Here is a 23,514-nt window from a genome sequence, read left to right on the forward strand (position 1 = left end):
AAGGTAATCTAAATATAAAGTTACAGACTTAGCCCCCTTCTGGAGTCATATAAAGGTATTAACACGTTTCAACAGATCATAATACTTTAATCAGAGTGCTGATCACGTAAACATATACAGTTAGCACACAGTTTTTTTTATATAAAACATTTTTTACAAGTTCAAAGTTATCAAATGATGCATGACTTTATCAACAAATATATTTATTAACAAAATATACACATTTGTAAAGTGTGTTCATAGCAAACAAGCTCTGTGCAATTCTTTGTATGATATATTTAAAACAAGAGCGCATGCGCATGTCTAGTGCTTAGTTGCTGGCTTCCACCATGAACAAAGATTTTTTTCCTGACAATGGTGCCACCTGGAAAAGACTGACAAAGTGACATCATTTAATTTAAAATTAAACATTTTTTGCCATGCACAGACACTGTCCCTGGGGTCTGGGAAGATTCAAGTGCAGGGCAAAGCTTCAGTGTGGGGGTTTGATTTTATTTCTACAAGAACCAAGGGCAGCGACCTTTATTTTTTTTAAAAAATTCACAGTGCCATTTGACTTTGTGTGTATATATATATATATATACATTCTCTTAAACTACATAGTATATGAAGGGGGAAATACAAATTGTGTGGTATTTGCATTAACAGGTAGATTGTAAGCTCACAAGAGCAGGGCTCTCTTCTCCTTCTGTACCAGCATGTGTTAACATGTGTTATGTCATTTTAAATTGTTCCTTATTTTCACTATTGTAAACGCACTAGGTAACCTACAGGCGCTATATAATAAATAATAGTTAACGGTAACTTAACATACCACCTTTCATCAAAATATGGTGACTACCAATTTCTTTTTTTCACCACGGCAGCGTGATGAATCCACAAAAGGAAACTTTATTGTGCTGTGAAATGTATGCGCTTGAACCAAAGCACAATATGCTTACCATACATGAAAATGTTGGATTAAATGAATTATGGATACCTGGTCAGGATGGATGATCGTAAGCGTATGGGGTCAGTTTAATTTTCTTTTGTGGATAAGCTTAGCACTTGGAACCCGACACAACAGCTTTTGGAAATGCTGCGATGGGGGACTCACAATACTGGTTTATGTACATGACAGTATTTACCATACACAACACAAAAATGTGTTGGTTATATGCTTCATTCTTCTCTTTTAGTATAAATTGGCATGTTTTGTAGCACAGTACATACTTTTTTTTTGTACTTAAATTAAATGTTGTGATTTTCATAAACTTTGTTCAAATGATTAACCTAACATAATTATGCAGTTAAAAGCCTGAAATTACTAGGTACTAATTGTTAGGCTTCAAATCTCATGTGCTGGTGACGGCTTGAGGTTACCAATTTAAAATACGTAATTCGTATATTTATGTTACAGTGAAAGTGCTTTATGGTTAATGTATGAACAGTTCCTTTGCATATGTCCTCCAGGCAAGGTGACTCTTACAGGGTTGATTCTGCCTCCTCTGTGTCCCTAGGAACAAATGTGTGGTCCATAGAAATGTCACATGACCGCAACATTTGTTGAACAGGTCTGTAGGCAGGCCTTACGTTTACTACAGGGATTCTGACAATCGATTCACATTCGGAGATTTTGGAGATCAGACTGTTGCCCTTTAATGCTTCATTTGTGATAGTTTCATCTTCTCCCTCATTGTCCTCTACCTGAAATATGTTGACTATTCTGCCTTTTTTCTATGTCTTTATTAAGTCTTGTTAGTGAGTTGTACTTTCTGTTTCATGAAGATTTCCGCCTGTTCCTTATCCTTTAAGTATTTCAAATACAATTCAGCCAGTTTCTCAGTGATCACCAACTGAAACTCTTCATTCCCAATTTCAATAGCAGCTGCCAGGGCCAATAGGAGGTATGTAGCTGCACCTTCAGCATCCTGTAGACAAATATGCACAATTATTTTGGGAGTCTGTCATCCAGCTTACAAACATATGACTATCCATAGCCTATCGGTTTCAACAGGCATTTTTGCTGGCACCCAAGGAGTCCATTAAATCCTTTATATCGTGTCCTGTCCATTACCATGAGGATTTGTATTATGGTTCAACATTATTTACTACTACCTTCATTGAGTATTTTGAAATTCCAAGACTGGGTCTATCTCTTAATGAATGCCACAATGGTGCATTTTCAATTTTAATACTGGGTCAGAGGCGCAACAGTCATAAACCCACTTGCCCACCCATTTAAAGCTGCTATGTGCAGCTAATATCCCCAGCCAACGGCACGGAAAGTATAGAGATCATCCGCGCACTGTCTTAACTGATCCAGCGGACAGGAAGTAACCTCACAGCCACTTCCTGCGTGTTGAATCAGTCTACACACAGCACAGAGGAAGAGAGACACACCACTCCGACAGGTAAGTGATGAACTATACGCTAATACACTGTTTATTAAACCCTGATTCATTAAAAATATTGCATTATAAAATGACACATTCTTTCTGTGTGAGGACTAAGCATGCATTATGCATAATGTGACAGGGTGTATGGCACGGTGATTGAAGCGAGGTATTTAGGCAGTCTCTAACCTCTCACCTGTGCTTAATTAGTAGGCCTTAAAGCCCAGCTTAGAGTAGTATAGCTAAACTGCGGAGCTGAGAACAAAGAGGTTGGTTAATTTTATTAAGGACACGGAGGCTCCTATTATAGTGCATTCTCTTTCTTTATTACTACTCCCTCAGCAGCAAAAAACAAGGGAAGCAGTTAACTGAAGAGAAAAAACATACATAAAGTGCCATAACATATCAACCAATCAGCATAGATCCAACATATCAAAAGGTGAGAGACACTGCTGCACTTCCTCTTTTCTTGCTGCTCCCTCAGCGGACAGTTAAGTAGATTTGCTCTGTGTCTTTATATACTTGCTTTAATTATTGATTTAATTATTGATTTCATTATTAATTTCATTATTGTCTTATTTTATATCCTATTACTGCTTTTATTGTTATTTTCGTTATTCCTGGGTGATTTCTATATCTTGTCCCGTTTATTTTATTGTATGTGCCGTTTTTATTCCTGTCAGTTTTCTCAGTCTGCCCTTACCTTTGGTTTCGCCGTCTCTTCCGTGTCGCGGTGCTCTTTCTTTGAGCAGCCGCGTCTTCGGCCGTTTTCGGCAGGCGTTTTTCGTTCCTCTGACGTTTTGTCTCTCGGTGCGGCCGTTTTTCTTTGGCGCGCATCTGACAGGTTTTTCTGTGTAGCTGCCGCGTCATCGGTCTTTTTTCGGCCTGCTGGTGCGGCTCGCGCATGCGCCGTGTATCGCGCGGCGGCCATTTTGTTGGCGCGGATCTCACGGGATTCTCTGCTAGTTCAGGCTGCGTGTTCCACCTTCTGGCGTTTTCGGTTCCTCGTTTTTTCGTTCCTTCGGGTTAATCAACCCTTCACAGGTTTACTACTACCGTTTATATTATTTCTGCAGCTATAATTTTCGTATTATGGATCGTTTTACCGATCAGGCTGCTCCTGTTGGAGCTTCTGGCCCCTCTAGTGGGCATCATGATGATGATTCCCATCCTCTGTCTTCAGAGGATTTTCAATCGTTGTTAGATGCTACCATGTCTCACTCAATCACCAAAGCACTGTCTTCTGCCATGGGTGTTATGTCTCACTCTATTTCACAATCCATTCAGCAGGCCTTGCTCCAGGTACCTGTTGCCTCAGCTCCTGCATCTGTGCCCACCCCTCCTCCCTTAGGCAAGAAAGCCCTTTGTAAGACTAAACACCTGTCTCCACTACTGACTGACAGCCATGCTTCTGTCGTGATGGACAATGCTTCGGCTCCTGTCCCTGAGAGCGCTGGTTTACCGCGCAAAAGAGTCCCTGACCGGACAAAAGCGGCCAGACATTGGAAAAGAGCTAAGGCTCAAATAGATTCATCAGAGTCTGATGAGAGTGGTGACGATCTTGATTCATATAAAGACCCTGGTTCAGATCTGTCTGATGGGGATGACTCCCCTGTGTTGGCCGGGTGTTCTTCTGAGGGTGATATGGCCCATGTCCTTGCTCCTCCTGGAGACGCTGATGACAATGTCACAGACCCTCACGGTAACCCCCTTTTTGATCCGGACGCTTTGCGCCACCCGAGGTCGGCCGAGTGGGACCCACCGGCTCATATTGCGCAATATCTCGCGCTCAGAGTACGCAAACCGCTATCTAAAGAGAGCAGACGTAAGCTTAGGGCTGAATGCCCACGGCCTATCGTTCCTGATGAGGTCTGTAAGACCCCCGAGGTTGACCCTCAAATTATTCAGTTCTTGTCTAAGACTGGTTGGAAGCCCAGAAAGGGCTTGGAGTTCTCACTTCGCCACTGTCAGGACAAACTCCTGGACTGTTTGGGCCCCATTACCAAACTTTTTGAGTTGCTTGAGGCGGGCAAGGCCTCCCCTGCTTCCTTTGATTTTGACGTAGCCCTCGGCTGGCTACAACGTTTGGTCTGTTTGACGGGCAATGCGAACGCAGCGCTCTGTGCCGAGAGGCGCAAATCTATATTGATTAAAATCGAGCCCAAGCTAGTCAACATGGCTACTCAGGAACCAGGTCCTTCGGCCAAGGGGCTCTTGTTTGGTGACTCGTTCGTCAAGAACGTTGGTTCCTTCGTTAAGACTTTTACTGCCCTTGATAAGGCCCAGTCTTCCATGAAAAAAGTTTTCGCCCCAAAGGTTTTTGCCGGGGCTGGACGAAGCAGGGGCCGTTCGTCCGGCCGTGGTTCCAGATTCCATGGAAGCTATAGAGGCTCCTTCCCTCAACGCCATCTCCCAGAGCAACGACCGACGCCCTTCTTTCCTTCCAGAGGTCGCCCTGGATCCACCAGAGGCCCCAGAGGTTACTTCCCATCCAGACGTCCCTACGGTAAGTCCTTTTTCCCTTCCTCTCACGAGGGTGGGCGGTCGTCTGGTGCATTTCGTCCACGTCTGGGCTCAAATTACCTCGGACGCTTGGGTGTTGAATACTGTCAAGGGCTATCAATTAGAACTGACTGGTTTTCCTCGACAGGCTCAGCTTCCGCCTTCCCCGCAGTTTCCAATGCTTCAAAGGCGTCTGGTTTCGGAAGAGGTAAGATCACTTTACCAAAAAGGGGCTATTGTTCCTATTCCCATGACTTCTCCCGGGTTTGTCAGTTCTCTATTCCTGGTTCCCAAGAAAGGAGGGGGTGTCCGTCCGGTCATCAACTTACGCCCCCTCAATGCTTTTGTGGTATATCACCACTTCAAAATGGAAGGGATACATTGTCTCAGAGACCTCTTGTTACCAGGAGATTGGATGGTGAAGTTAGATCTTCAAGATGCTTACTTCACGATCCCAATTGCGACCGCTCATCAGGATTTTCTTCAGTTCCTGTGGGACGATCAGAAGTGGAGATTCACTTGCCTTCCCTTCGGTCTCTCGTCGGCCCCGTGGTGTTTCACGAAGGTCATGAAGCCGGTTGTAGCTTTCCTTCGTTCTCGGGGGGTACGGCTGATAATATATTTAGACGACATCCTTATTATGGCTCAGTCCCCTTCTCTTCTCCGTCTACATCTCGACTGGTCTCTCCACCTTCTCCAGTCCTTGGGTTTTCTCATAAATGGAGAAAAGTCCTGTTTCGTGCCTTCGCAGACTATGGAATTTCTGGGGTTTCAGGTAGACTCAGTTCAGCAGTCCCTGTTCCTCCCTCAGTCCAAGATCATGGCTATCCAGAAAGAGATCAGGAGGTTGCTACGCGCCCCTGTGGTCACCGTGCGTCAAATTGCGAGAATGATAGGTCTGTTGTCCTCGTCCATTCAGGCCATATTCCCAGGTCCTCTCCATTACAGGGCTCTGCAAAGACTAAGAACTTCTTCGCTATCTTCCGTTCCCTCTTACGAAAGCTGTGTATCTCTAGACGACGAATCCAAAGACGAACTGATGTGGTGGTTGTCCCACATGGAGGCCTGGAACGGCAGGGCCATCTTCGGTACCACTCCCGACGTAGTTATCGAGTCGGACGCAAGCTTACATGGTTGGGGAGCGCGCTACGGGACTGTATCTACAGGCGGCAGGTGGTCCTTGGAGGAATCTTACCTCCACATCAACTGTCTGGAACTCTTGGCGGGTTCGTTCGCCATCCGGAGTCTAGCACCTTCCGATGCCCGTTGTTCTATTCTGCTGAAGCTCGACAACGTAGCTGCGGTGCGTTATATCAACCACCTAGGAGGCACGAAATCCAGACTGTTGGCTTGTCTCGCAAGAGACTTCTGGAGATATTGCCTTCTTCATGGGATCTCCGTTACCGCTGTACACATCCCCGGTCTCTCCAATTTCACGGCGGATTGGAACTCTCGTTTCCTCAGGGATTCCGGGGATTGGCGACTTCACCCTTCTGTCTTTCAGAGGCTTCAGCGCCTATGGGGTCCGATGGAAATAGACTTATTCGCGTCTCGTCTGAACACACACCTCCCGACCTTTTTCAGCTGGAGACCAGACCCGGAGGCGATGGCCACGGATGCATTCCTTCAACACTGGCCGCCAACGCTTCTTTACGCGTTTCCTCCGTTCAGCATGATTGCCCGGACGATCCTACACATGATGCGTTGCAAGTCATCTCTTGTACTGATAACACCTCTTTGGAAGTCCCAGCATTGGTTTCCCAGACTGTTGGAGACATCGTCAGACTTTCCCAGGATCATTCCGTCCTTCAGGGATCTTCTCCTCGATCCGGACCTTCATCCTCACGACCTGATTCTGCTGGGCAAGCTTCGGTTGGTGGCTTGGCGTGTTTCCGGGGACCTTGGTCTGTCGAGGGTGTTTCACAACAGACTCTCCTCCTCTTGGCCGATGCTTGGGCTCCGGGAACTAGAAGAGCCTATGCCTCTGCATGGCGATCTTGGTCTTGCTGGTGCCTGGGCAGGTCATTGGATCCCGTTTCGGCCCCTCTGAATATGGTTCTGTCCTTCCTTACGGACCTCTTCCATGGCAACAAGGCCTATCGTACGGTCAATTTATATCGCTCCGCCATATCGGCTGGCCATGTCCCTCTCGACGGGGTCCCTATTGGCCAACACCCTATGGTTTGTAGGTTGCTTAAGGGTATCCGTTTCTCTAGACCTTCTCTCCCACGTTATTCCTCTACGTGGGATGTTGATGTTGTTCTTCGCTTTTTGGAGGCTTGGTCCCCTAATCAAGACCTTTCTCTCAAGGAGCTTTCTGCCAAACTATTACTTCTTCTTTGCATACTTTCCTGTAAACGGGTTTCCGATGTCAGGGCTTTGGATTTTTCTGCTAAGGTCTACCGTCCGGATGGTGTCTTGTTTGATATATCTAGGAGGACGAAGACCAATATAAAGTCGGTCTTCTATCCGTCTTTTCCGCTCAGACCTCTTCTCTGCCCGGTCCTTTGCCTCCGTGAATATGAGTCTCGCACTCGAGTTCTTCGGAATCCTTCCGTTCTTCCGTTGTTCATCTCTTTTAGGCGACCTCATGGTCCAGTCTCTTCTCCTACCCTTTCCAGGTGGCTGCGGTGGATCTTGCAGCAGGCAGGTATTGATATGTCCATTTTCTCCCCGCATTCTGTTAGGAGTGCTTCGGCGTCCAAGGCCCTGGCGGTTGGATGTCGCATGGAGGATATTTTAAAGGCGGCAGACTGGTCTTCGGATTCCACATTTCGGGAATTTTATCTTCGCCCGGTGCAGCATTTTTCTGAGCGTTTGGTTGATCAGCTTTGAACTTGCACTATAATAGGAGCCTCCGTGTCCTTAATAAAATTCTAAGATTTTACTAGTCTCATGACATAAAGTCATGATTTTATTAAGGACACGGAGGCGAGTATTATTCCCTCCCGTTCCCTTCCCTTCCTTTGAGTTTCTCGAATGTTATTATCTTCAATGTTTGTTGTGATGTATTTTAATACTGTTTATTTATTGATTCATCTCAGATAGTTTCTATGTGTTTTTTGCTCATATGTTTATGTGGCACTATTGTATTTCGGTTGACATTGTCTTACCTCATTTAGTGTTAACCACTCCAATTTAGTTCTTGGTTTCTACCGTTATTCTTTTCTTCTGTTCTAGTTTGATGTCTTCTGGACTCTCCTGACCCGTTGTCCAAGGTTTCCGATGTCCATGTTTGTTCGTGTGGAGTCGCTTCTGGGCTGATTTCGTTCGCAAGAAAAGAGGAAGTGCAGCAGTGTCTCTCACCTTTTGATATGTTGGATCTATGCTGATTGGTTGATATGTTATGGCACTTTATGTATGTTTTTTCTCTTCAGTTAACTGCTTCCCTTGTTTTTTGCTGCTGAGGGAGTAGTAATAAAGAAAGAGAATGCACTATAATACTCGCCTCCGTGTCCTTAATAAAATCATGACTTTATGTCATGAGACTAGTAAAATCTTAGAATTTGTTAACGTTATTTTGTTAATTATTTTCCTACTGATTAGTCAGATGGATTCATGTATAGCTAGCGCTCAGATCGAGCTAGGTTTTGGTTTGTAGTTTTGTTTTGCTTTTGTTTAATTACCCACCCCTGTGTATCTGTGCGGCATTAAGTATAAAAGCTGCAGACTTTTACACAAAATTTTGTCTCCTGCAAATTTATTCCCCTAGAGGACCTTCCTGAGAGCCTTGGAAAGGTAGCCCGCTATGGTGATATATCACAATAGTTAAATCATGCAGCTTTAATACGTTTCACTTCACAGCCTTAAGAAAGCCTTATGCACGGCTAACTTAAGTCTTCTCCAAACTTGGCCCCTCAAAATGCAAATCTAAGCGCATGAAATGAAAAGTTTCAGCTGAGTTTTACTTGGTTTAATGAATAAACCCTTGGTTGAGCCAATCTTGGCCTAAAAGCCTCCATGATGATGGCACAATGGTGTGAAAAAGAAGGAAAAACAATGAATGGCAGAAGCTTTTCATATTCATTTATTTTTTAATATAATGTAATTTAATAATGGATTTTGTGTTATCTTTGTGTAATTTAAAATATGGGACAGGCTGTTCCTTTAATAACACAAATGAGTGTGTGTTGTAATGGTAGCTAAGATATATAAGTGCCATGTTACTCTGTTTCACAGTCAAAGGAAAGTATACCGGACAGCCACATGTTTTTTAGATGACTTGACTATTACCTTTCTCCTAAGAAGTGCAATCTCTCCAAGACGCCAGTACACTTTCAAGTAATATCCAGCCTCAGCAGCATGCTGCATAGGTGTAGAACATAAAGACAGGGCCTTCAAGTAGCAGTACTCGGACACCTCGTAAATTTGCATGGAATGGTACACCCCTGCTAACCGATGGAAGGCAACCAGTTCATGGAGAGGCTCACCTGAAATACCAGCAAGAGAATGAAAGCTTAGCTAGGGTTTATAACAAATAAAGATGTAAATAAACACCACAATCTGCACAGAAATAGAATCTTATGTAGGAAAGTATAGTTTAAAAGTAAGTAAGACACTCTGACAATGGCATTTGTTAACATTAGAACAGGCTACCACACAGAAGGTTTTTGCCTCCAAAGGAGTCTGAGGTAATTCAATAAACCCCAATCTCTGGATAGTTTATTTATTTGGCACATGAGAACAAGGTAAAATATCCACTGACACGTACTCCTGAGACATAATTAAGTTCTCATCCGTAGAGCTACTTACATGAATTGTAATTAAACTTGAAGGTACACATCTCTGTGGATGAAAAATGCAACGCTGATTTGCAAATTTTTTTTCTAATGTCTGTGGCATATAAATAATATTTATACCATATGTCCAGAACCCTGTAGGATCAATATGCTTGAATGAGAAATGAAAGCTCTGTAATCAAATTACTTATATGTAAACCAAAAATCTTTGCTGGTCCCATCGTATTTCATTTACGTTATGTAATCATTACCCTATCGACCCTTTGTGGAGGAATGGCGCCAATTGGTGCCTTGTCTCCCTCTATCTCCTGTGGGGTGGTTAAGTTAGGTAAAACAAATGAAATTCAAATTAAATATTGAAGCACTCCCTACTGAGGTCAATTCAATGTACCCTTTGGGTGCAAGGAAAGTAGAAAATCACTGTCCATCACCAGGGCATCCAGAGGATGCAGCCTGTAAAAAAAAATATATTTTTACACACCACTTAGTGTCGTTCAAAAGTTACCTGCGATGTTTGGACCTCATCTTCAGCTCATTCTCTGCTGTAAAAACCTCAAACCCTATTAGGTCCCTGGTCTGGTCTTATACTCAGGATAGCCATATACCTACTCCATGCATGTTTAAATTCCCTTACTGTAGGCTGTTCCACTTACCTACCACCATCTCATTGATGGAAATATTCATTTCGCTTCTGTAAAGTTTCCTAAAACTCTTCTTCTAAGAAAGCATCAACAAAACAATTTAAGAAACCTTGCAGAATGTGGGTATCAATCCCGCAGTGTCTCTCACATGCTAAGTGAGGCTGCTACCATTTGAGCTAATCTCCTATTAATACTTTAAGTGAATTTTGAGCCGTATATCACAAAGGTTCTCAGGTGTCACAAAGCTTGTGGTTATTTTCATGCTGTGGCTTGCGGATCCTCATTTACTCTCAACTGGGGGTAGTGTTTTTTTGTGCATTGGGGTCAAATGCAATGCAGAGCTGGCAGCTTAAGTAAACTTGGAGTGAGCTGTTAACGAGCCGGAGCTAGGCCTGTATAAAGCATGTGTTTGGGGGACTGTGGCATCAGTGGAGTCAAAACCACTAGAAACACCTTTGATGGCACCTAAGAGTTTGCCACTTATATAGTTGAGCTCTTATTTAAAACATACTGGCTTTTGAGTGAGCTTTCATGTTTCCTTTAGATCTGCCACACTTGACACAATGATTTGTTAGTATGAACGTATAGTAGTTATGCATAAAGTTAACGTCTTTGATATGATTTCAAAAACGTCCTAATGAACTTATTGGGGAGGCATTTTCATTATACTTATCCTGGTATACTCTGCACCAAATAGAGGTTGCAATTTATTTTCACTGTCTACCCTTTTTTCCACATAAGTAATAAATTGTATCCTCTACTGTCATTCAATTTGCTCAATCTTGCCCACAATTAAAAAATTGTACACACTATTTTCCAGTGTTACTGTGTGGGGGGGGGGTGCAACATCAGTCAACTTAACATGTATTTGACTGACCACTAGGCTATTTAGTAAATAGACCTGTAGGAATTTAAAAAGTAATCTAAAACTCTCTACTCATTTTACTGGGAGCCACCACAATGATGATTGAACCAGAACAGTGAATTCTATAGACATTAAAAACAAAGTGTTCTAGGCCAAATAAAAATCATACATGAGGAACGTGTTGAATAAATAATATGCAAGGATGCATAATTTAAAATACTCACCCACAAGTGGGCTGAGCCGGACAGCCATGGCAGCATATTCCAGCGAAGCCTTAGAATTTCCATAACTTACAAGAAGCTGAGTGAGTTTGTGGAAGAGACGAAGCTGTGCTTGGATGTCCTCAAGCTTCTTTGCTAATGGGAGGGCACCCTCCTGATACAAAGATGGAAACCAAAATGAAACATATAGCAAGAAGCATGCATTTCATAAAAACAAAACAATAATGCAATCACAAAAAATGGCTTTTTGTGAAGGCTATTAATGTCTTAAAACTAGCACTGCTTGGACCCTGGCTCTAAATAAGGCAGAAAGGTTGAGCATTCTACGCTGTAAAAAATAGTCTACTGCTCTACCTTGGCAACTGTAGCAAAGGCAAGGTCTTTGTGTGGACAATGAGCAGGTAAGTGGTATAAAGCGGGGTCTCTGCAGATAACTCCATGGGTGCTCTCAAAGAAAATGTGTATAATACCATCTGGCAACAGATTTTATCATACAAAAATACAAATTCAAATTTTACTCCATGATCATTCCACTAATGAATGATAAAGTACTGTACAGATGCCTTTGATTGCATTACCTTATAAAAAGGTAATGCGCTCTCTCTCATCCGAATTCCATGAAAAAATATATCCCCGGCAGCTTCGTACAGATGCATTGTATTGGCCAAATCATCAGACTTCTGGGATGCCTGGATGCCGGCCTGCAGAGAGATTAAGCAAAAGTGACACAAGTATTAATAAATAACTTGAAAATAATACATGAACTGAAAAATAGGTGTTGACAGATAAATTAATTTCACATTGGTCCATTTTATATATGAAGAAATATGAATTTATATAGACATATATAGCCTTATTTGTAGGTTTACACAGATGGTTGTCATAGGCTATATAAATTAGGCCTGTATTGCTGTTTCTTCTGTGGTACTGACATGTAAATAAATCTCCACCAGCTCCTCTTCTTTCAGAAGATAGTACAGTCTCCCAGCCTGAAGCCAACTCTCAGCTGCTCTATCATGCAGGCCAAGATCAATAGCGATCCTCAAACTTTGCTTGGTGTAATCCAAAGCTTTCCGTAGAGACCTGAAAATAATAGAATTTTAAATAGCCATACATTCATGGTAGACATGTGAATAATTTGCAGCATGGACAAGAAAGTCAACTTTAGCAGTGCACTGTGCCTCTGTGATAATCTGTGGTGATCTGTTGATGAAGTACAAATAAAATACTACAGTCAATTAAGGAGAAGAAAAATGTATCACTGATGATTCCTTCTTACAGAGTTGACCTTGAGATGCTGATGAAGGATTGTCTCATCTCAAAATTATTACTATACATAATGTAAAATACACTGACTATAGCACATGCCTAACTTGAATATTAGAGTTATTCATAGGAATTGCACCGACCAAAGGTTGTGACCATGGTTACCTTGCTGTGTTTAGAGATTGGTACAACTGACTTAAGGTTCCCAGTAGTTCCTCTTCCTTTTTTCTATCCTTCAGTAGCTGCACTAGGTGGACCAAATGTTCACAGTAGGCTATATGGGCCCCAGTAGCAGGGGACACATTGTTGTAGAAGTTGCACAACTCTTTTGTTATTTTCAGCTGACCTATAAGTAAATTCAGGCAGAATATATATATTAAATAGTGGTTGAAGGTAAGTCTAGTGCATGCTTAATTATAATGGTACAACCACATAACAGTAGTGTTAATCTACAGAAATCATTTATTAAAAAATGGAATTAATCATTAGCAGTCTAGAATGAGGAGAATAATGTGAGAAATAGTTATTGCATGGCACACTTACAGAATTCGAGTAGTTCACTCACTTTTCAAATTGTTCACCTTCAAGGCATACACCAAAGCCAATTCATAGCACAGTTTGCCGTTTTCAAGCTTCTTCTGTTCAGTCAGAATTTGCCCCAGCCAATGCAGAACTTGTACTAGCTCCCGCTCTGCTTCATCACTTCCCTGCAAATCCATGTACAACTGGATGGACTTAAGAAAGTATCTCTCTGCCATGTTAACAGCTTTGCAGAACACAGACAGTCTCCCAAAGTTGGCAAGGGCTATGGCTTGGTTCCTTCTGTTGCCCATTTCAGTAGCCATTTTAAGTGCTTGGGAGTATCCTCTTGACGATTCAACAACCTTGTTGTCCATCTTTTGTGCATTTGCTAGGAGGTTATGGACAACACCGCACTGGGTAGTACTATCTGTTTCCTGCATAGATTCTAACAGAGGTTCTAGAATTTGACATGCCTGTCCAAATTCTCCATTTAGTGTATACATCCATCCCAAAAAGAGAGAAGCCTCAAAAGCTTCATCTTCACTGCTCCATCTACCAAGTTCAACAGCCCTTTTGGAATAAGTAGTGGCACGATGCAGTAGACTGTGCTGGAGGTATAATTTGGAAAGAATAAGGCATAAGGTTCTCTGGGCTTTCACATCTCCACTCTCATAAGAACAAGAAAGGGCATGTTTAAGGTAAGGAGCAGATTGTGCAGAAATGTTACTACTGCTTAGGGGACAGCCTGTAATCCTGGATATGTTTTGCATAACAACCCCCACTCTCCACATTGGGGAAGGCATAATTTTCACGCCAATTGACTTACACAATCGAGCTGAAGCCAAAGCAACATGAGGAAGATATTTTTTATCATACAAGTAACTTAATATGGGAATTACACCCATAGAAGAACAAACTGTCTGGGAGCAGGCGGCGATGAAAAGAAACTGTAGGCGCTCCACAAAAGGCAAGGCCTCATCATATCGGCCTAACTGATGGAGGAGTCTAAATATTAGAAAGCAAACTCGGGATTCAAATGAGGTATTGTTAACAATGATGGCTTTCTTCATGAGATATTTTAGCACCTCAAGTTCATGTTCAGAGCTAAAATTATGTTGATGCAAACATATCAGTAGACTAGCAGCCTTCTCTAGCAATAGCTCCTGCTTGGATCTCAGATTTTGCTTCAAGTAAATTGCAGAGAGGTTATCATACAAGGCAGCCAAAAGATGCAGGTCAAGAAATCCATGACTTATGGCACTTAGTGCTTCTTCAAAATAAACCCTTGCTTGGGAAAGTTTCATTCTTTTGGCACAAATCCGTCCAAGAAGAAAGCAGCAACGAACATGAGCCCAAGACATGTGCAATTTCTTAGCCCAATTTCTAGAGGTTTCCAGGTAGAATACAAGATCCTCCTCTTCTGAGAATCCATAAAATGTGTATTTGAGGAAAGACATAGAGAGATCATACAAGGGCTGGTAGTAAGGTTGGTAACCCTGCTTATTTAGGAATGTTAAGACTGGGTCAAAGACTTCAGAATCCTCCATCTCCCCAGCATTTAAGTCAACAAAGAATTTTGGATCATCAATTTCTTCTTGACTCAACACTATGAAGCTCTCAACTCCACATTTCCACTCCGACTCAGGGCTTGATTTCTCAGAGGCACTGCATTTAGATGAACTGCTTATGCCTTCACACTCATCTAGGCTGTCAGACATGTTGCTTTCACCAAAGTCTTTCCTTATATCTGAAGCATAACAAAACAAAACAGAAGGTAAACTGGAGCTATTTGTAATTCTGTGCTAAAACAAAATCACTAGCCACTGTAAGGTTCTTGGTATTTAAGACATTTTTGCTACTTTACTAAATACATACCGAAATACATGATTCTATAATCTCTCCTACGAATTCAGGTTCTAGCAAACTTCTTACTTATCCAAAGGTTAAGTTAGTTTAAACAAATCATAACTTTGTTAGAGCTGTTTTCACCCATCAAAACACCTGCTCTGTCTAAACAAGGCCTTTGAACAAAATATTATGCTACTTTATAAGCAGGACAGTGCTGCAGGGTAAGGGGATGTTAGCTGATTAACTTGGCATTATGGCTTGGTGCACACAGGTGAAATATTATGAAAATATTTATGTATAATGCCCAGTAGATTATGTATTTGTGGAATAAGAAAATATATTGATCATTACTAGATGAACAAGAAATGCTTCAAATTGAGCCTAAACCCACCAGAAGATGCTTTGTGATATGTGTCCGATGGATCCAAGCCATCTGCAAAACAGAAAAAAAAATAGTCACATTATTATGCACACGCAATGTGCCACTGGAACGGTGTTAGATGGAATGTTTCCATCTGAGAAACCCATGAGGTACTGACAACTTATGTGACTCTGTGATTTTTCTGTGCTTGCCCAATAAAATGTATCAACCTTGACTTAAGAACTCAGCCCCTAAGGAATGACACATAGGTGGTATGCAAAAAATAAATTCAGTAATACCGCAATCAGTACCTCGTGAGGAAGGATTGCATCAATGTACCAGATGATTACCTACAACAGAAGCATCCACATCTGCAGATAAACTTCCTACTTGAGGCAAAACTATTTCAGTTTTAGATAGCTACATACAATATCCACCTGTTTCTGACTGTAGTTACCATGGTATGTCCTCATCACCAAGGTAATGATGGAGGTCACCTTTAGACTTGCTAAAGAACTACATTATTTTTATAAGAAAGTAGCATAAGTTTGGGCTCCTAGCACTCACCTAGTCGGTACACTGAACTGATATCACTCTGAGCAAGTTCACTCAATAGCTGCACACAACTCTGCTGACTGTCTTCATCCAGAAAGTTGAGTGAAGATCTTTCTTCCTCACTTAAGAAAAGCAAGTCTTTACCTCTATACAGAAAAAAAGATAAAATATTACATTTCTGTAGAGTTTTAATACTTTTATGGCATAGCTACGGGAAGCTATGTAATATCAGAGATTGCAAGTATGTTTTGTTTGGTGTAAGGAACTCTGGGTCTCCAGTGTCCAAGGGAGCTCCCTGAACAAGGGATATATGAAAGTACTTGCACACCTCCTAAATGGGGTATTCTGTAGAACCCCTATGTGCATTTGAAAGGGGAACAGCAAGCAAATTTAAAGGAGATGTCATGGCTGAAGTGTCCCTTTAAGTTTGATAAAAAGCCAGGCAGTAAAACAATCATATAGACTTTCAGGGTCCATCCTATCTTATTTTCTTGACCTGCAGTAAATAAATATGTATAAGCAGGTCAAATAGTCCCTATATACTTTGACTTACATCTGTTCCAACCATCAGAATTGAACATTGAGTTTGATAGAATAAAATTTTCAACCTCAAAGTAAATCCATCATCATCCTAGAAAATTACTCAGTAGAGCATGTTTAAAGAGTAATTGGGTTTTGTCATACCCGTCACGGACCTTTGTTATGCTAAAGAAGGACTGGGTATTCACTCACCCTGCCTTTTATCATGTGCTGCTGTTGAAAAAAGAACCATTAGGGTGAAAATGTTAAACTCGCATATAAGGAAATACTAATTCTACCTGGAATGGGGCACATGAACCAAAGACCCCTAGGGAACGGACCACACAGGGCTCAGTAAGTGACTTGAGGGACGAGTTGTGCAGTAACATCTATAAAAATACACCATATTCCTTTACTAATGCTAATTAATGATACTACCCTGAGAGACTGTTGGGCACAGCACACAGGTAAAACATAATGGGAATCCAGAAGGAATCCCATCCCTTTTAAAGAAAATACACATTATTTTTATTGTTTGGCTTCTCCAGGAAAAGAGGAGTCTTTCTAAAAGCAGAAGGTGCCAGATCTCCCAATCTCATTACTTGTGCCAGAATATCCCTAAAAAAAAACAAAATTGATAACCTGTTGTTATCCTGATGAAAATGAGCCCTGTTTTGTCCCACTTTTATAAACTATGTAACCAAAGTACAATGTCTTATCCCACATACACGCTTATAAAATGAACTATTTATTTTAATGCCTAGCTATTTTTATTACTGTTATTTTAGCATGTTTAGTAATTTCTCTCATCTGTGAGGCCAAACTTTCTTTTTTTAATACTATTTTCACTTTATCTAGACCACATATGAGTGTTAAATCGTGACTCATCTGGTCCTAATAAAGACCCATTTTGTAGTATGCCAATCAGAACACCATAGTATTGGCATATGTAATCATTTAGGCCACTGAATAATGTACTTAGTGTAATCCTTTAAATGGATGGACTAATTTAGTATCCCAGAATGTGTTTGGACCAGCCAGGACTTTTTATGAGCTGTTTAGCTATTTCGAGTTATGTGTAAAAGCTTTGGCATTCCAGAGAGTGAAATTCAGGATGGACATAATGCAAGAATAACCCTACGAACACATTATTTTATGTTGCATTTATACTAGGGCTGCAACAACTAAACAATAAAATCAATAATGAAAATCGCTGTCAACTATTTTCATTATCAATTAGTTGAATTGATTTGTTCGAATATAAGATGAGGTTTTTTGCAGAGCAAATGAAAAATACCCCTCGTTTTATAATCCAACCTCAAATAGAGACTATAAGACTAAAATCCAGATCCTCCGCAACATTGCAGGGGACATGGATCCTCCTCTCTGGCAGCCGGTGGACGACACTTCCGCCATGCCTTCTATGACGCAGTGCTGGCATGACATGACCTTCCGGTGCTCCGTCATAGAAGCCCCGGCGCAAGTGGCTGGCAGCAGCAAAGGTTGTTTACGTGCATCGAGGAAGGAGAGGCCAGAAGTATGCTGGTAAATTTTATCTTAAAGCTGGCAAGGATAATACCTTTTATTAGCAATTTGTACTGCAAGAGTGCAAACTTCCAAGACAGGCAGGTCTCTTCAGCAAACAAGCTTCTGCATGCAATAAATGTCAGCTTATATCCTTCTGATAATACCATTATCTGCAGCGTAATATCAAGAAGGGTAGCTCATATAGATTTGATTATATGACTGGTACATTTCATTGGTCCTGCTCGAGCTGTAGGTGAAGTCTAACACAATTGAGCAACAAAGTAATCGGGTACCACTTAGCTGGACCAGCAAAATAGCCCAGCAATACGCAATTCATGTACTGTGCTGCGGCATATGCTGGAGCTATAAAAAGCAATAATAATAATAATGTCCAACGTACACTATCTCGCCCTTTCCCAAACAGATTTACAGAAAGGAAAGCATAGAAAATCCACAAAAAGAGCAATAAAAGGGCACGCTAGATGTTTTGGTGGCTGTATGTAAACTGCCAGTAAAACACAACTAAATATTTGCATTTGACAATTCTCCCCACTGCCTTATGTTCGTATGAACCTTCTTGGGCAAAATGACTTAGATCACCTATATAAAAATCTCTTCTCTACCATCAACTTAGGCATTTTGTTTCTTCCTTGGCGGTTCGGCCGCATCTGGACCGACCGCTCTCTCAATTGGAGCGGTTTTGTCTTGAACTAAAGGAGCCGCCCCATCTTTTATCTAAATTGTACGCATTGTTGCTCTCCCCCGAGCCGGTCGCCAAGCCGTATTATTTTAGCTTGTGGGAGCGGGACTTGGCCTGCTCATTTGACCTGGAGGACCGGTCTAAGATCCTCTCTATCGTCCACAAGGGGTCGGTGTCTAGTCGAATGCAGGAGACGTCTTTTAAGGTACTTACGAGATGGTACAGGGTTCCCCTAGACATTCACAGATTCGCCCCTCAGGTCCCCCCAACCTGCTGGAGGTGCGGTGCCCATCCCGGCTCCCTGTTGCATATTTGGTGGTCCTGCCCAGATATTAGACCCTTTTGGGATTCCGTCACGTCGGTGATCCGTGAGGTGGCCAATCCCGATTTCCAGGCTTCTCCTGAGGCCATTCTGCTCCATCACACACAGACTTCTTTTTCTAGCTACAAGCGGTCCTTGACGTTTCATCTGATTAACGCGGTCCTCCCCCGCCACTGGAAATCAGCCTCCCCTCCCTCTTTTATGGCTTGGGTACATCAGGTCGAATTCACTTACCACATGGAAGTTCTCATATGGTCAGCTAGGGGGGCAGGTCATAAAGTTGAACTTAAGTGGTTTCACTGGAGGTCGTTCATCGCGTCCCTGGAACAGCGCCCTTTACCTGTGTCCCTCTAGGGGTCGGCTACTACTCTCCTACTGGGTCTATTTTTGTATGTTCGTGCCTTTGGTTAACGTGATCTTGTAAGTGAAGCTATCTGCTGGACCCTGGGACAGACTTGTTTTATTCTGTTTTTTGTTTCCTTTTGTTTTACATATTTTATGGCACTGTATTATTGGGTACGGATTGGCTTATCGGCCTTTTTCTGTCCTCCCCCTTGGGGGTGGCTTTATTCTTGTATGTACCTGATTTGCTCAACTATTGTTCTCAATGTCTCATGTTTTCCATGCAATTTCTATTCGTGTTCAGGCTCAGCCTATGCTGTATATGTAACTTGTTCTGCTGTTTTACCTATGTATTCGGTACCTTACGCCATGTATAGGTTACCATTTGTGCAATAAACTGAGAATTGAGAAAAAAAATATATAAAAATCTCTTCTGAAAACATACAGTATGTTGTGCAGTTAACTTTTTTAGGGATTTTTTTCCCTTTTTCATGTTCTTACACTTAGCCTTTCTTTTTTTGTTTTGCAGTGATGATACTGGGACAACAGTGACATCTGTTGGCCACATCTAGGATTACAGACTAGTTCTATAACATTATAGAAAACTACCAGCTGTCTCACCCATCTAAAGTGTCATTAGTGTTCTTCTGCAGCATATTGATCTAGCCAACCTCTTTTTGATTTGTATTTGTTGACTCTATTACTAAAGGGCAATAGTTTAATCCTTTTATTACCCTATTTCCTGACTATAACCCTGCATGTCACTTTAGTTTTGAACATTGCCAACCTCTGTTTTAATTAAAATGCACATCTTAACTTACAGTGGATAATATTTTATGTAGAACACGGAATCTACTTTGGTATAACCTAAAAAGGATTTTCCCTCTGTTATCAAAAGTTGATTCGCTGGACCAAGAGAGTCAGGAACAGTGGGTGCTGTGAAAATGCACTTGAATTGACTTTTTATAGCCAGATTCCATCTTTGCAGCTAGCTACAGGGCTGATCCCAACAACACCGTATTAGTTATTATGGACAGTGCACACTGCCAACATCAGCAAAGATATCAGGATAGGATGTAGGGATGACTCACGTCATCTGTAATGTTCTACATTACAAATAGTCTTTTTCTGACTTTTAATGTCCTTGTAAATGCTAACCATATCAGAGTAAGCCAATACAATTTGTCCTCATAACTAAAACTTCATATTTAATGCCATAGTCTGTTCCTAAAACCTACCCTGTTATTCTTGTTTCCCATCTGGGGAAAGTAGTAGTATTTATTGCCACAAATAGCAGCTATTATTCAATTACCCCCTGATCTTTTTTCATTAAAAATTGGCCCAAAGGAAAAAATGAATCTGGTGTAAATTTACTTTTGTTTCCCTAATGCACAACTTAACATTTCCTACGTTGAACCACTTTTGACATTCAGTAATCTAGCTGTGTATTTTGTGCATGTCTCCGAGCTGCCAAGCCTATATACAAACTTCTTTATGCTTCTGTTTATTGGTGTATCTTCCTTACTAATGGGTCCAAATGAAATGCAAGACAGCGTGCAATGCAATACATTCAGTAAAGAGTTAAGAACTTACAAAGCTTTCAAGCAGCTTGGGTCCACATGCTTTGTTTGGACAAACCCTGTGGCTCCATTGGAAGGGCTCCTGCCCACAAACCACTTCAGTCCAGGTACATAGAATCCAACAACCTCAATGCTGTCCCCTCTAGCGTAGCTGAGCTCATCGCATCCTGTCGCTGTGTGGTTCTCTCTGGCTGTGCACAGACCCTCCCCTGGTTGACAGTACATATACAATACCAACTTTAATCATTTTAGTTATACAATAAAGATAATGTATTAGTGAAATTGGGCACAATATGAATGTATAATGGTTAAGCCTTTTGCAGAAAAAACTGACTCCATATTGTGCCTTAACAGCCTGCTTCTACTTTAATGCACTGCCTGCGCATGTGCTATAGTACATAAAGTCAATGTATATATATATTTATCAGAACACGGAGAATTTTGGGATATAGTAATGTTCTATTTAAAATGTGAAAAAAATTATTGACATGACTTATTTTAACCCCTTAATGACACAGCCCATACAAAATGCTCAAAATGCATTGTTTTCAATGGGTTTAGGAACCGCCCATTGTCCTTAAGGGGTTAAGAAGTACCGAACTTTATACATCATAAAGCCTGTAACGATTAAATAGTGCAATTAGAAGTAATTGCATAGCTTGAACGGTGTCTATCATTATAGCTAGCATTTTTTGTGTTTCAAACATTTGGGACCACTTAGAAACGTCCTTGTTTTTGAAAGAAAATCAAATTTTATCTATTAAAATAACATGAAATGGGTCAGAAATACAGTGCAGACATCATGCTGTAAATGACCAGTGTAGCTGGAAACAACTGGTTTCATAGGAATATCTCCAGGAACTCTCCTGTGTTCCAATGGCATGCTGGGTTCGCTAATGGATCATGTTGCGATTATGTTAGAGCTAGAAATGTCCTTGTTTTCCATGAAGACGGCTAAGTGACCCCAAACTTTTCAGCCACAGTGTATATAATCTTTTTAATATTGCCCTTTGTCTGCCTTTATCAATGCTGATAACGGGTGCTAAGTTTCATTAACTGATCAGGTTACAAAGTTAGACATAACAAAGGGCAATTTCTGTCTTGCAAGAAGGAAATAAGCGGCCATGGGAAACATACCAATTGTCTGGGATGTGATGTTTCTGCAGCTCTGCTCCATAATATAACAGGATGTTGGGTATGTTTTAAGAAACCATCTAAAAGAAAACAGAAAAGCCAGCAGATTATATACCATAGATTATCATCACTAATCATTTCACTTGTTTTGACTGCTGAAATATTGCACTCATATTACAGGTTATGTGCATTCAAATGAATAAAAATAATAATAAAATCATAAAAAGAGCTCAAATGTGACTGAAACATTTGATTTACTGATCAAAGGGTTTTTGAGAGCTGAATGACTAAATGATACTTTTATGAGTGATTACAAGTTAAGCTTTCTTATATACCTAAATCTAGAACGCACAAACTATACAAAAAATAATCAGTTCAAATTTGTAATTTATTAATTATGTAGACGTGGCAGCTCTTAAAATATACAATCAACAAATGTGCCCAAATGCTGCGATCTGGGGTTCTCTGCACAGGGCATCTTGCGTTGCACGACGTGCCACACTTGGCTGAGCACTTACTGAAATATCTACACTGCAGAGAGCAATCAGTTTTAATTTTGATTATGATTTTTTGAAGTGTTTTTTGATTTTTCAGTGTTTTAGTCTTTTTTAAAAAGCCATAGACCTGTGGGATCTGCCTGGAAACATGAGAGAAGACTTGATAAATCCCTTTTAATGGGTGTCAGCGTTCATTTTGTACAGACTTTAAAGAATTGACTGTATACAGTGAAGAAAAAAAAATATTTGATCTGCTGATTTTGTATGTTTGCCCACTGATAAAGACATGATCAGTCTATAATTTTAATGGTAGGTTAATTTGAACAGTGAGAGACAGAATAACAAAAAAATCCAGAATAACGCATTTCAAATAAGTTTTATAAATTGATTTGCATTTTACTCAGTGAAATAACTATTTGACCCCTTTGCAAAACATGACTTTGTACTTGGTAGCAAAACCCTTGCTGGCAATCACAGAAGTTAGACATTTCTTGTAGTTCGCCACCAGGTTTGCACACATCTCAGGAGGGATTTTGTCCCAATCCTCTCTGCAGATCCTCTCCAAGTCATTAAAGTTTGGATGCTGACATTTGGCAACTCGAACCTTCAGCTCCCTCCACAGATTTTTTAATAGCCAAATAGCTCGATTTTGGTCTCATTTGACCACAACACCTTCACCCAGTTCTCCTCGGAATCATTCAGATGTTCATTGGCAAACTTTAGATGGGTCTGTACATGGGCTTTATTGATTAACAAAACTTGGGCGGGCATTTACATGAGAAAATAAAAAAATATAACAATAATAGTGCAATATTGCAAAAAATAGATTTCACTCACAAACAAATGTGATTAAGCAGGCCCATCAAAGGATTCTGTTAAGGTGTCTTTTAATAGCTTCTTAAAATCTGTAAAATGAACAAACTCCAATGGTGTAATACCATAGTAGAAAGTAACAATAAAGGTAAAATTGCACAACAGATTGTGGCACGACCCAAAAT

General features: G+C 41.0%; 1 protein-coding gene across 6 annotated transcripts in view; it reads right to left on the reverse strand.

The window, feature by feature from the left end:
• Window positions 1-1,257: 1,257 nt before the first annotated feature.
• Window positions 1,258-23,514, reverse strand: part of SH3TC2 (SH3 domain and tetratricopeptide repeats 2) — a 54,713-nt gene continuing 32,456 nt past the window's right edge. For 5 of the 6 annotated variants that reach the window (XM_053462339.1, XM_053462338.1, XM_053462342.1 and 2 more), the window contains 11 exons: window positions 22,023-22,099; window positions 20,899-21,094; window positions 15,908-16,041; window positions 15,371-15,412; window positions 13,175-14,878; window positions 12,775-12,955; window positions 12,276-12,426; window positions 11,922-12,044; window positions 11,347-11,497; window positions 9,111-9,307; window positions 1,258-1,910 (listed from right to left, as the gene is read on the reverse strand). In XM_053462339.1, coding sequence (XP_053318314.1) covers window positions 1,728-1,910; window positions 9,111-9,307; window positions 11,347-11,497; window positions 11,922-12,044; window positions 12,276-12,426; window positions 12,775-12,955; window positions 13,175-14,878; window positions 15,371-15,412; window positions 15,908-16,041; window positions 20,899-21,094; window positions 22,023-22,099 — 3,139 coding nt within the window. In that variant the 3' untranslated portion in view covers window positions 1,258-1,727. Of the gene's footprint in view, window positions 1,911-9,110; window positions 9,308-11,346; window positions 11,498-11,921; window positions 12,045-12,275; window positions 12,427-12,774; window positions 12,956-13,174; window positions 14,879-15,370; window positions 15,413-15,907; window positions 16,042-20,898; window positions 21,095-22,022; window positions 22,100-23,514 lie in introns of those variants that run through there. The other variant, XM_053462343.1, reaches the window with a different exon arrangement.

This window comes from Spea bombifrons, chromosome 4 (assembly GCF_027358695.1).
Source record: "Spea bombifrons isolate aSpeBom1 chromosome 4, aSpeBom1.2.pri, whole genome shotgun sequence".
In the NCBI taxonomy this organism is placed as follows: Eukaryota; Metazoa; Chordata; class Amphibia; order Anura; family Pelobatidae; genus Spea; species Spea bombifrons.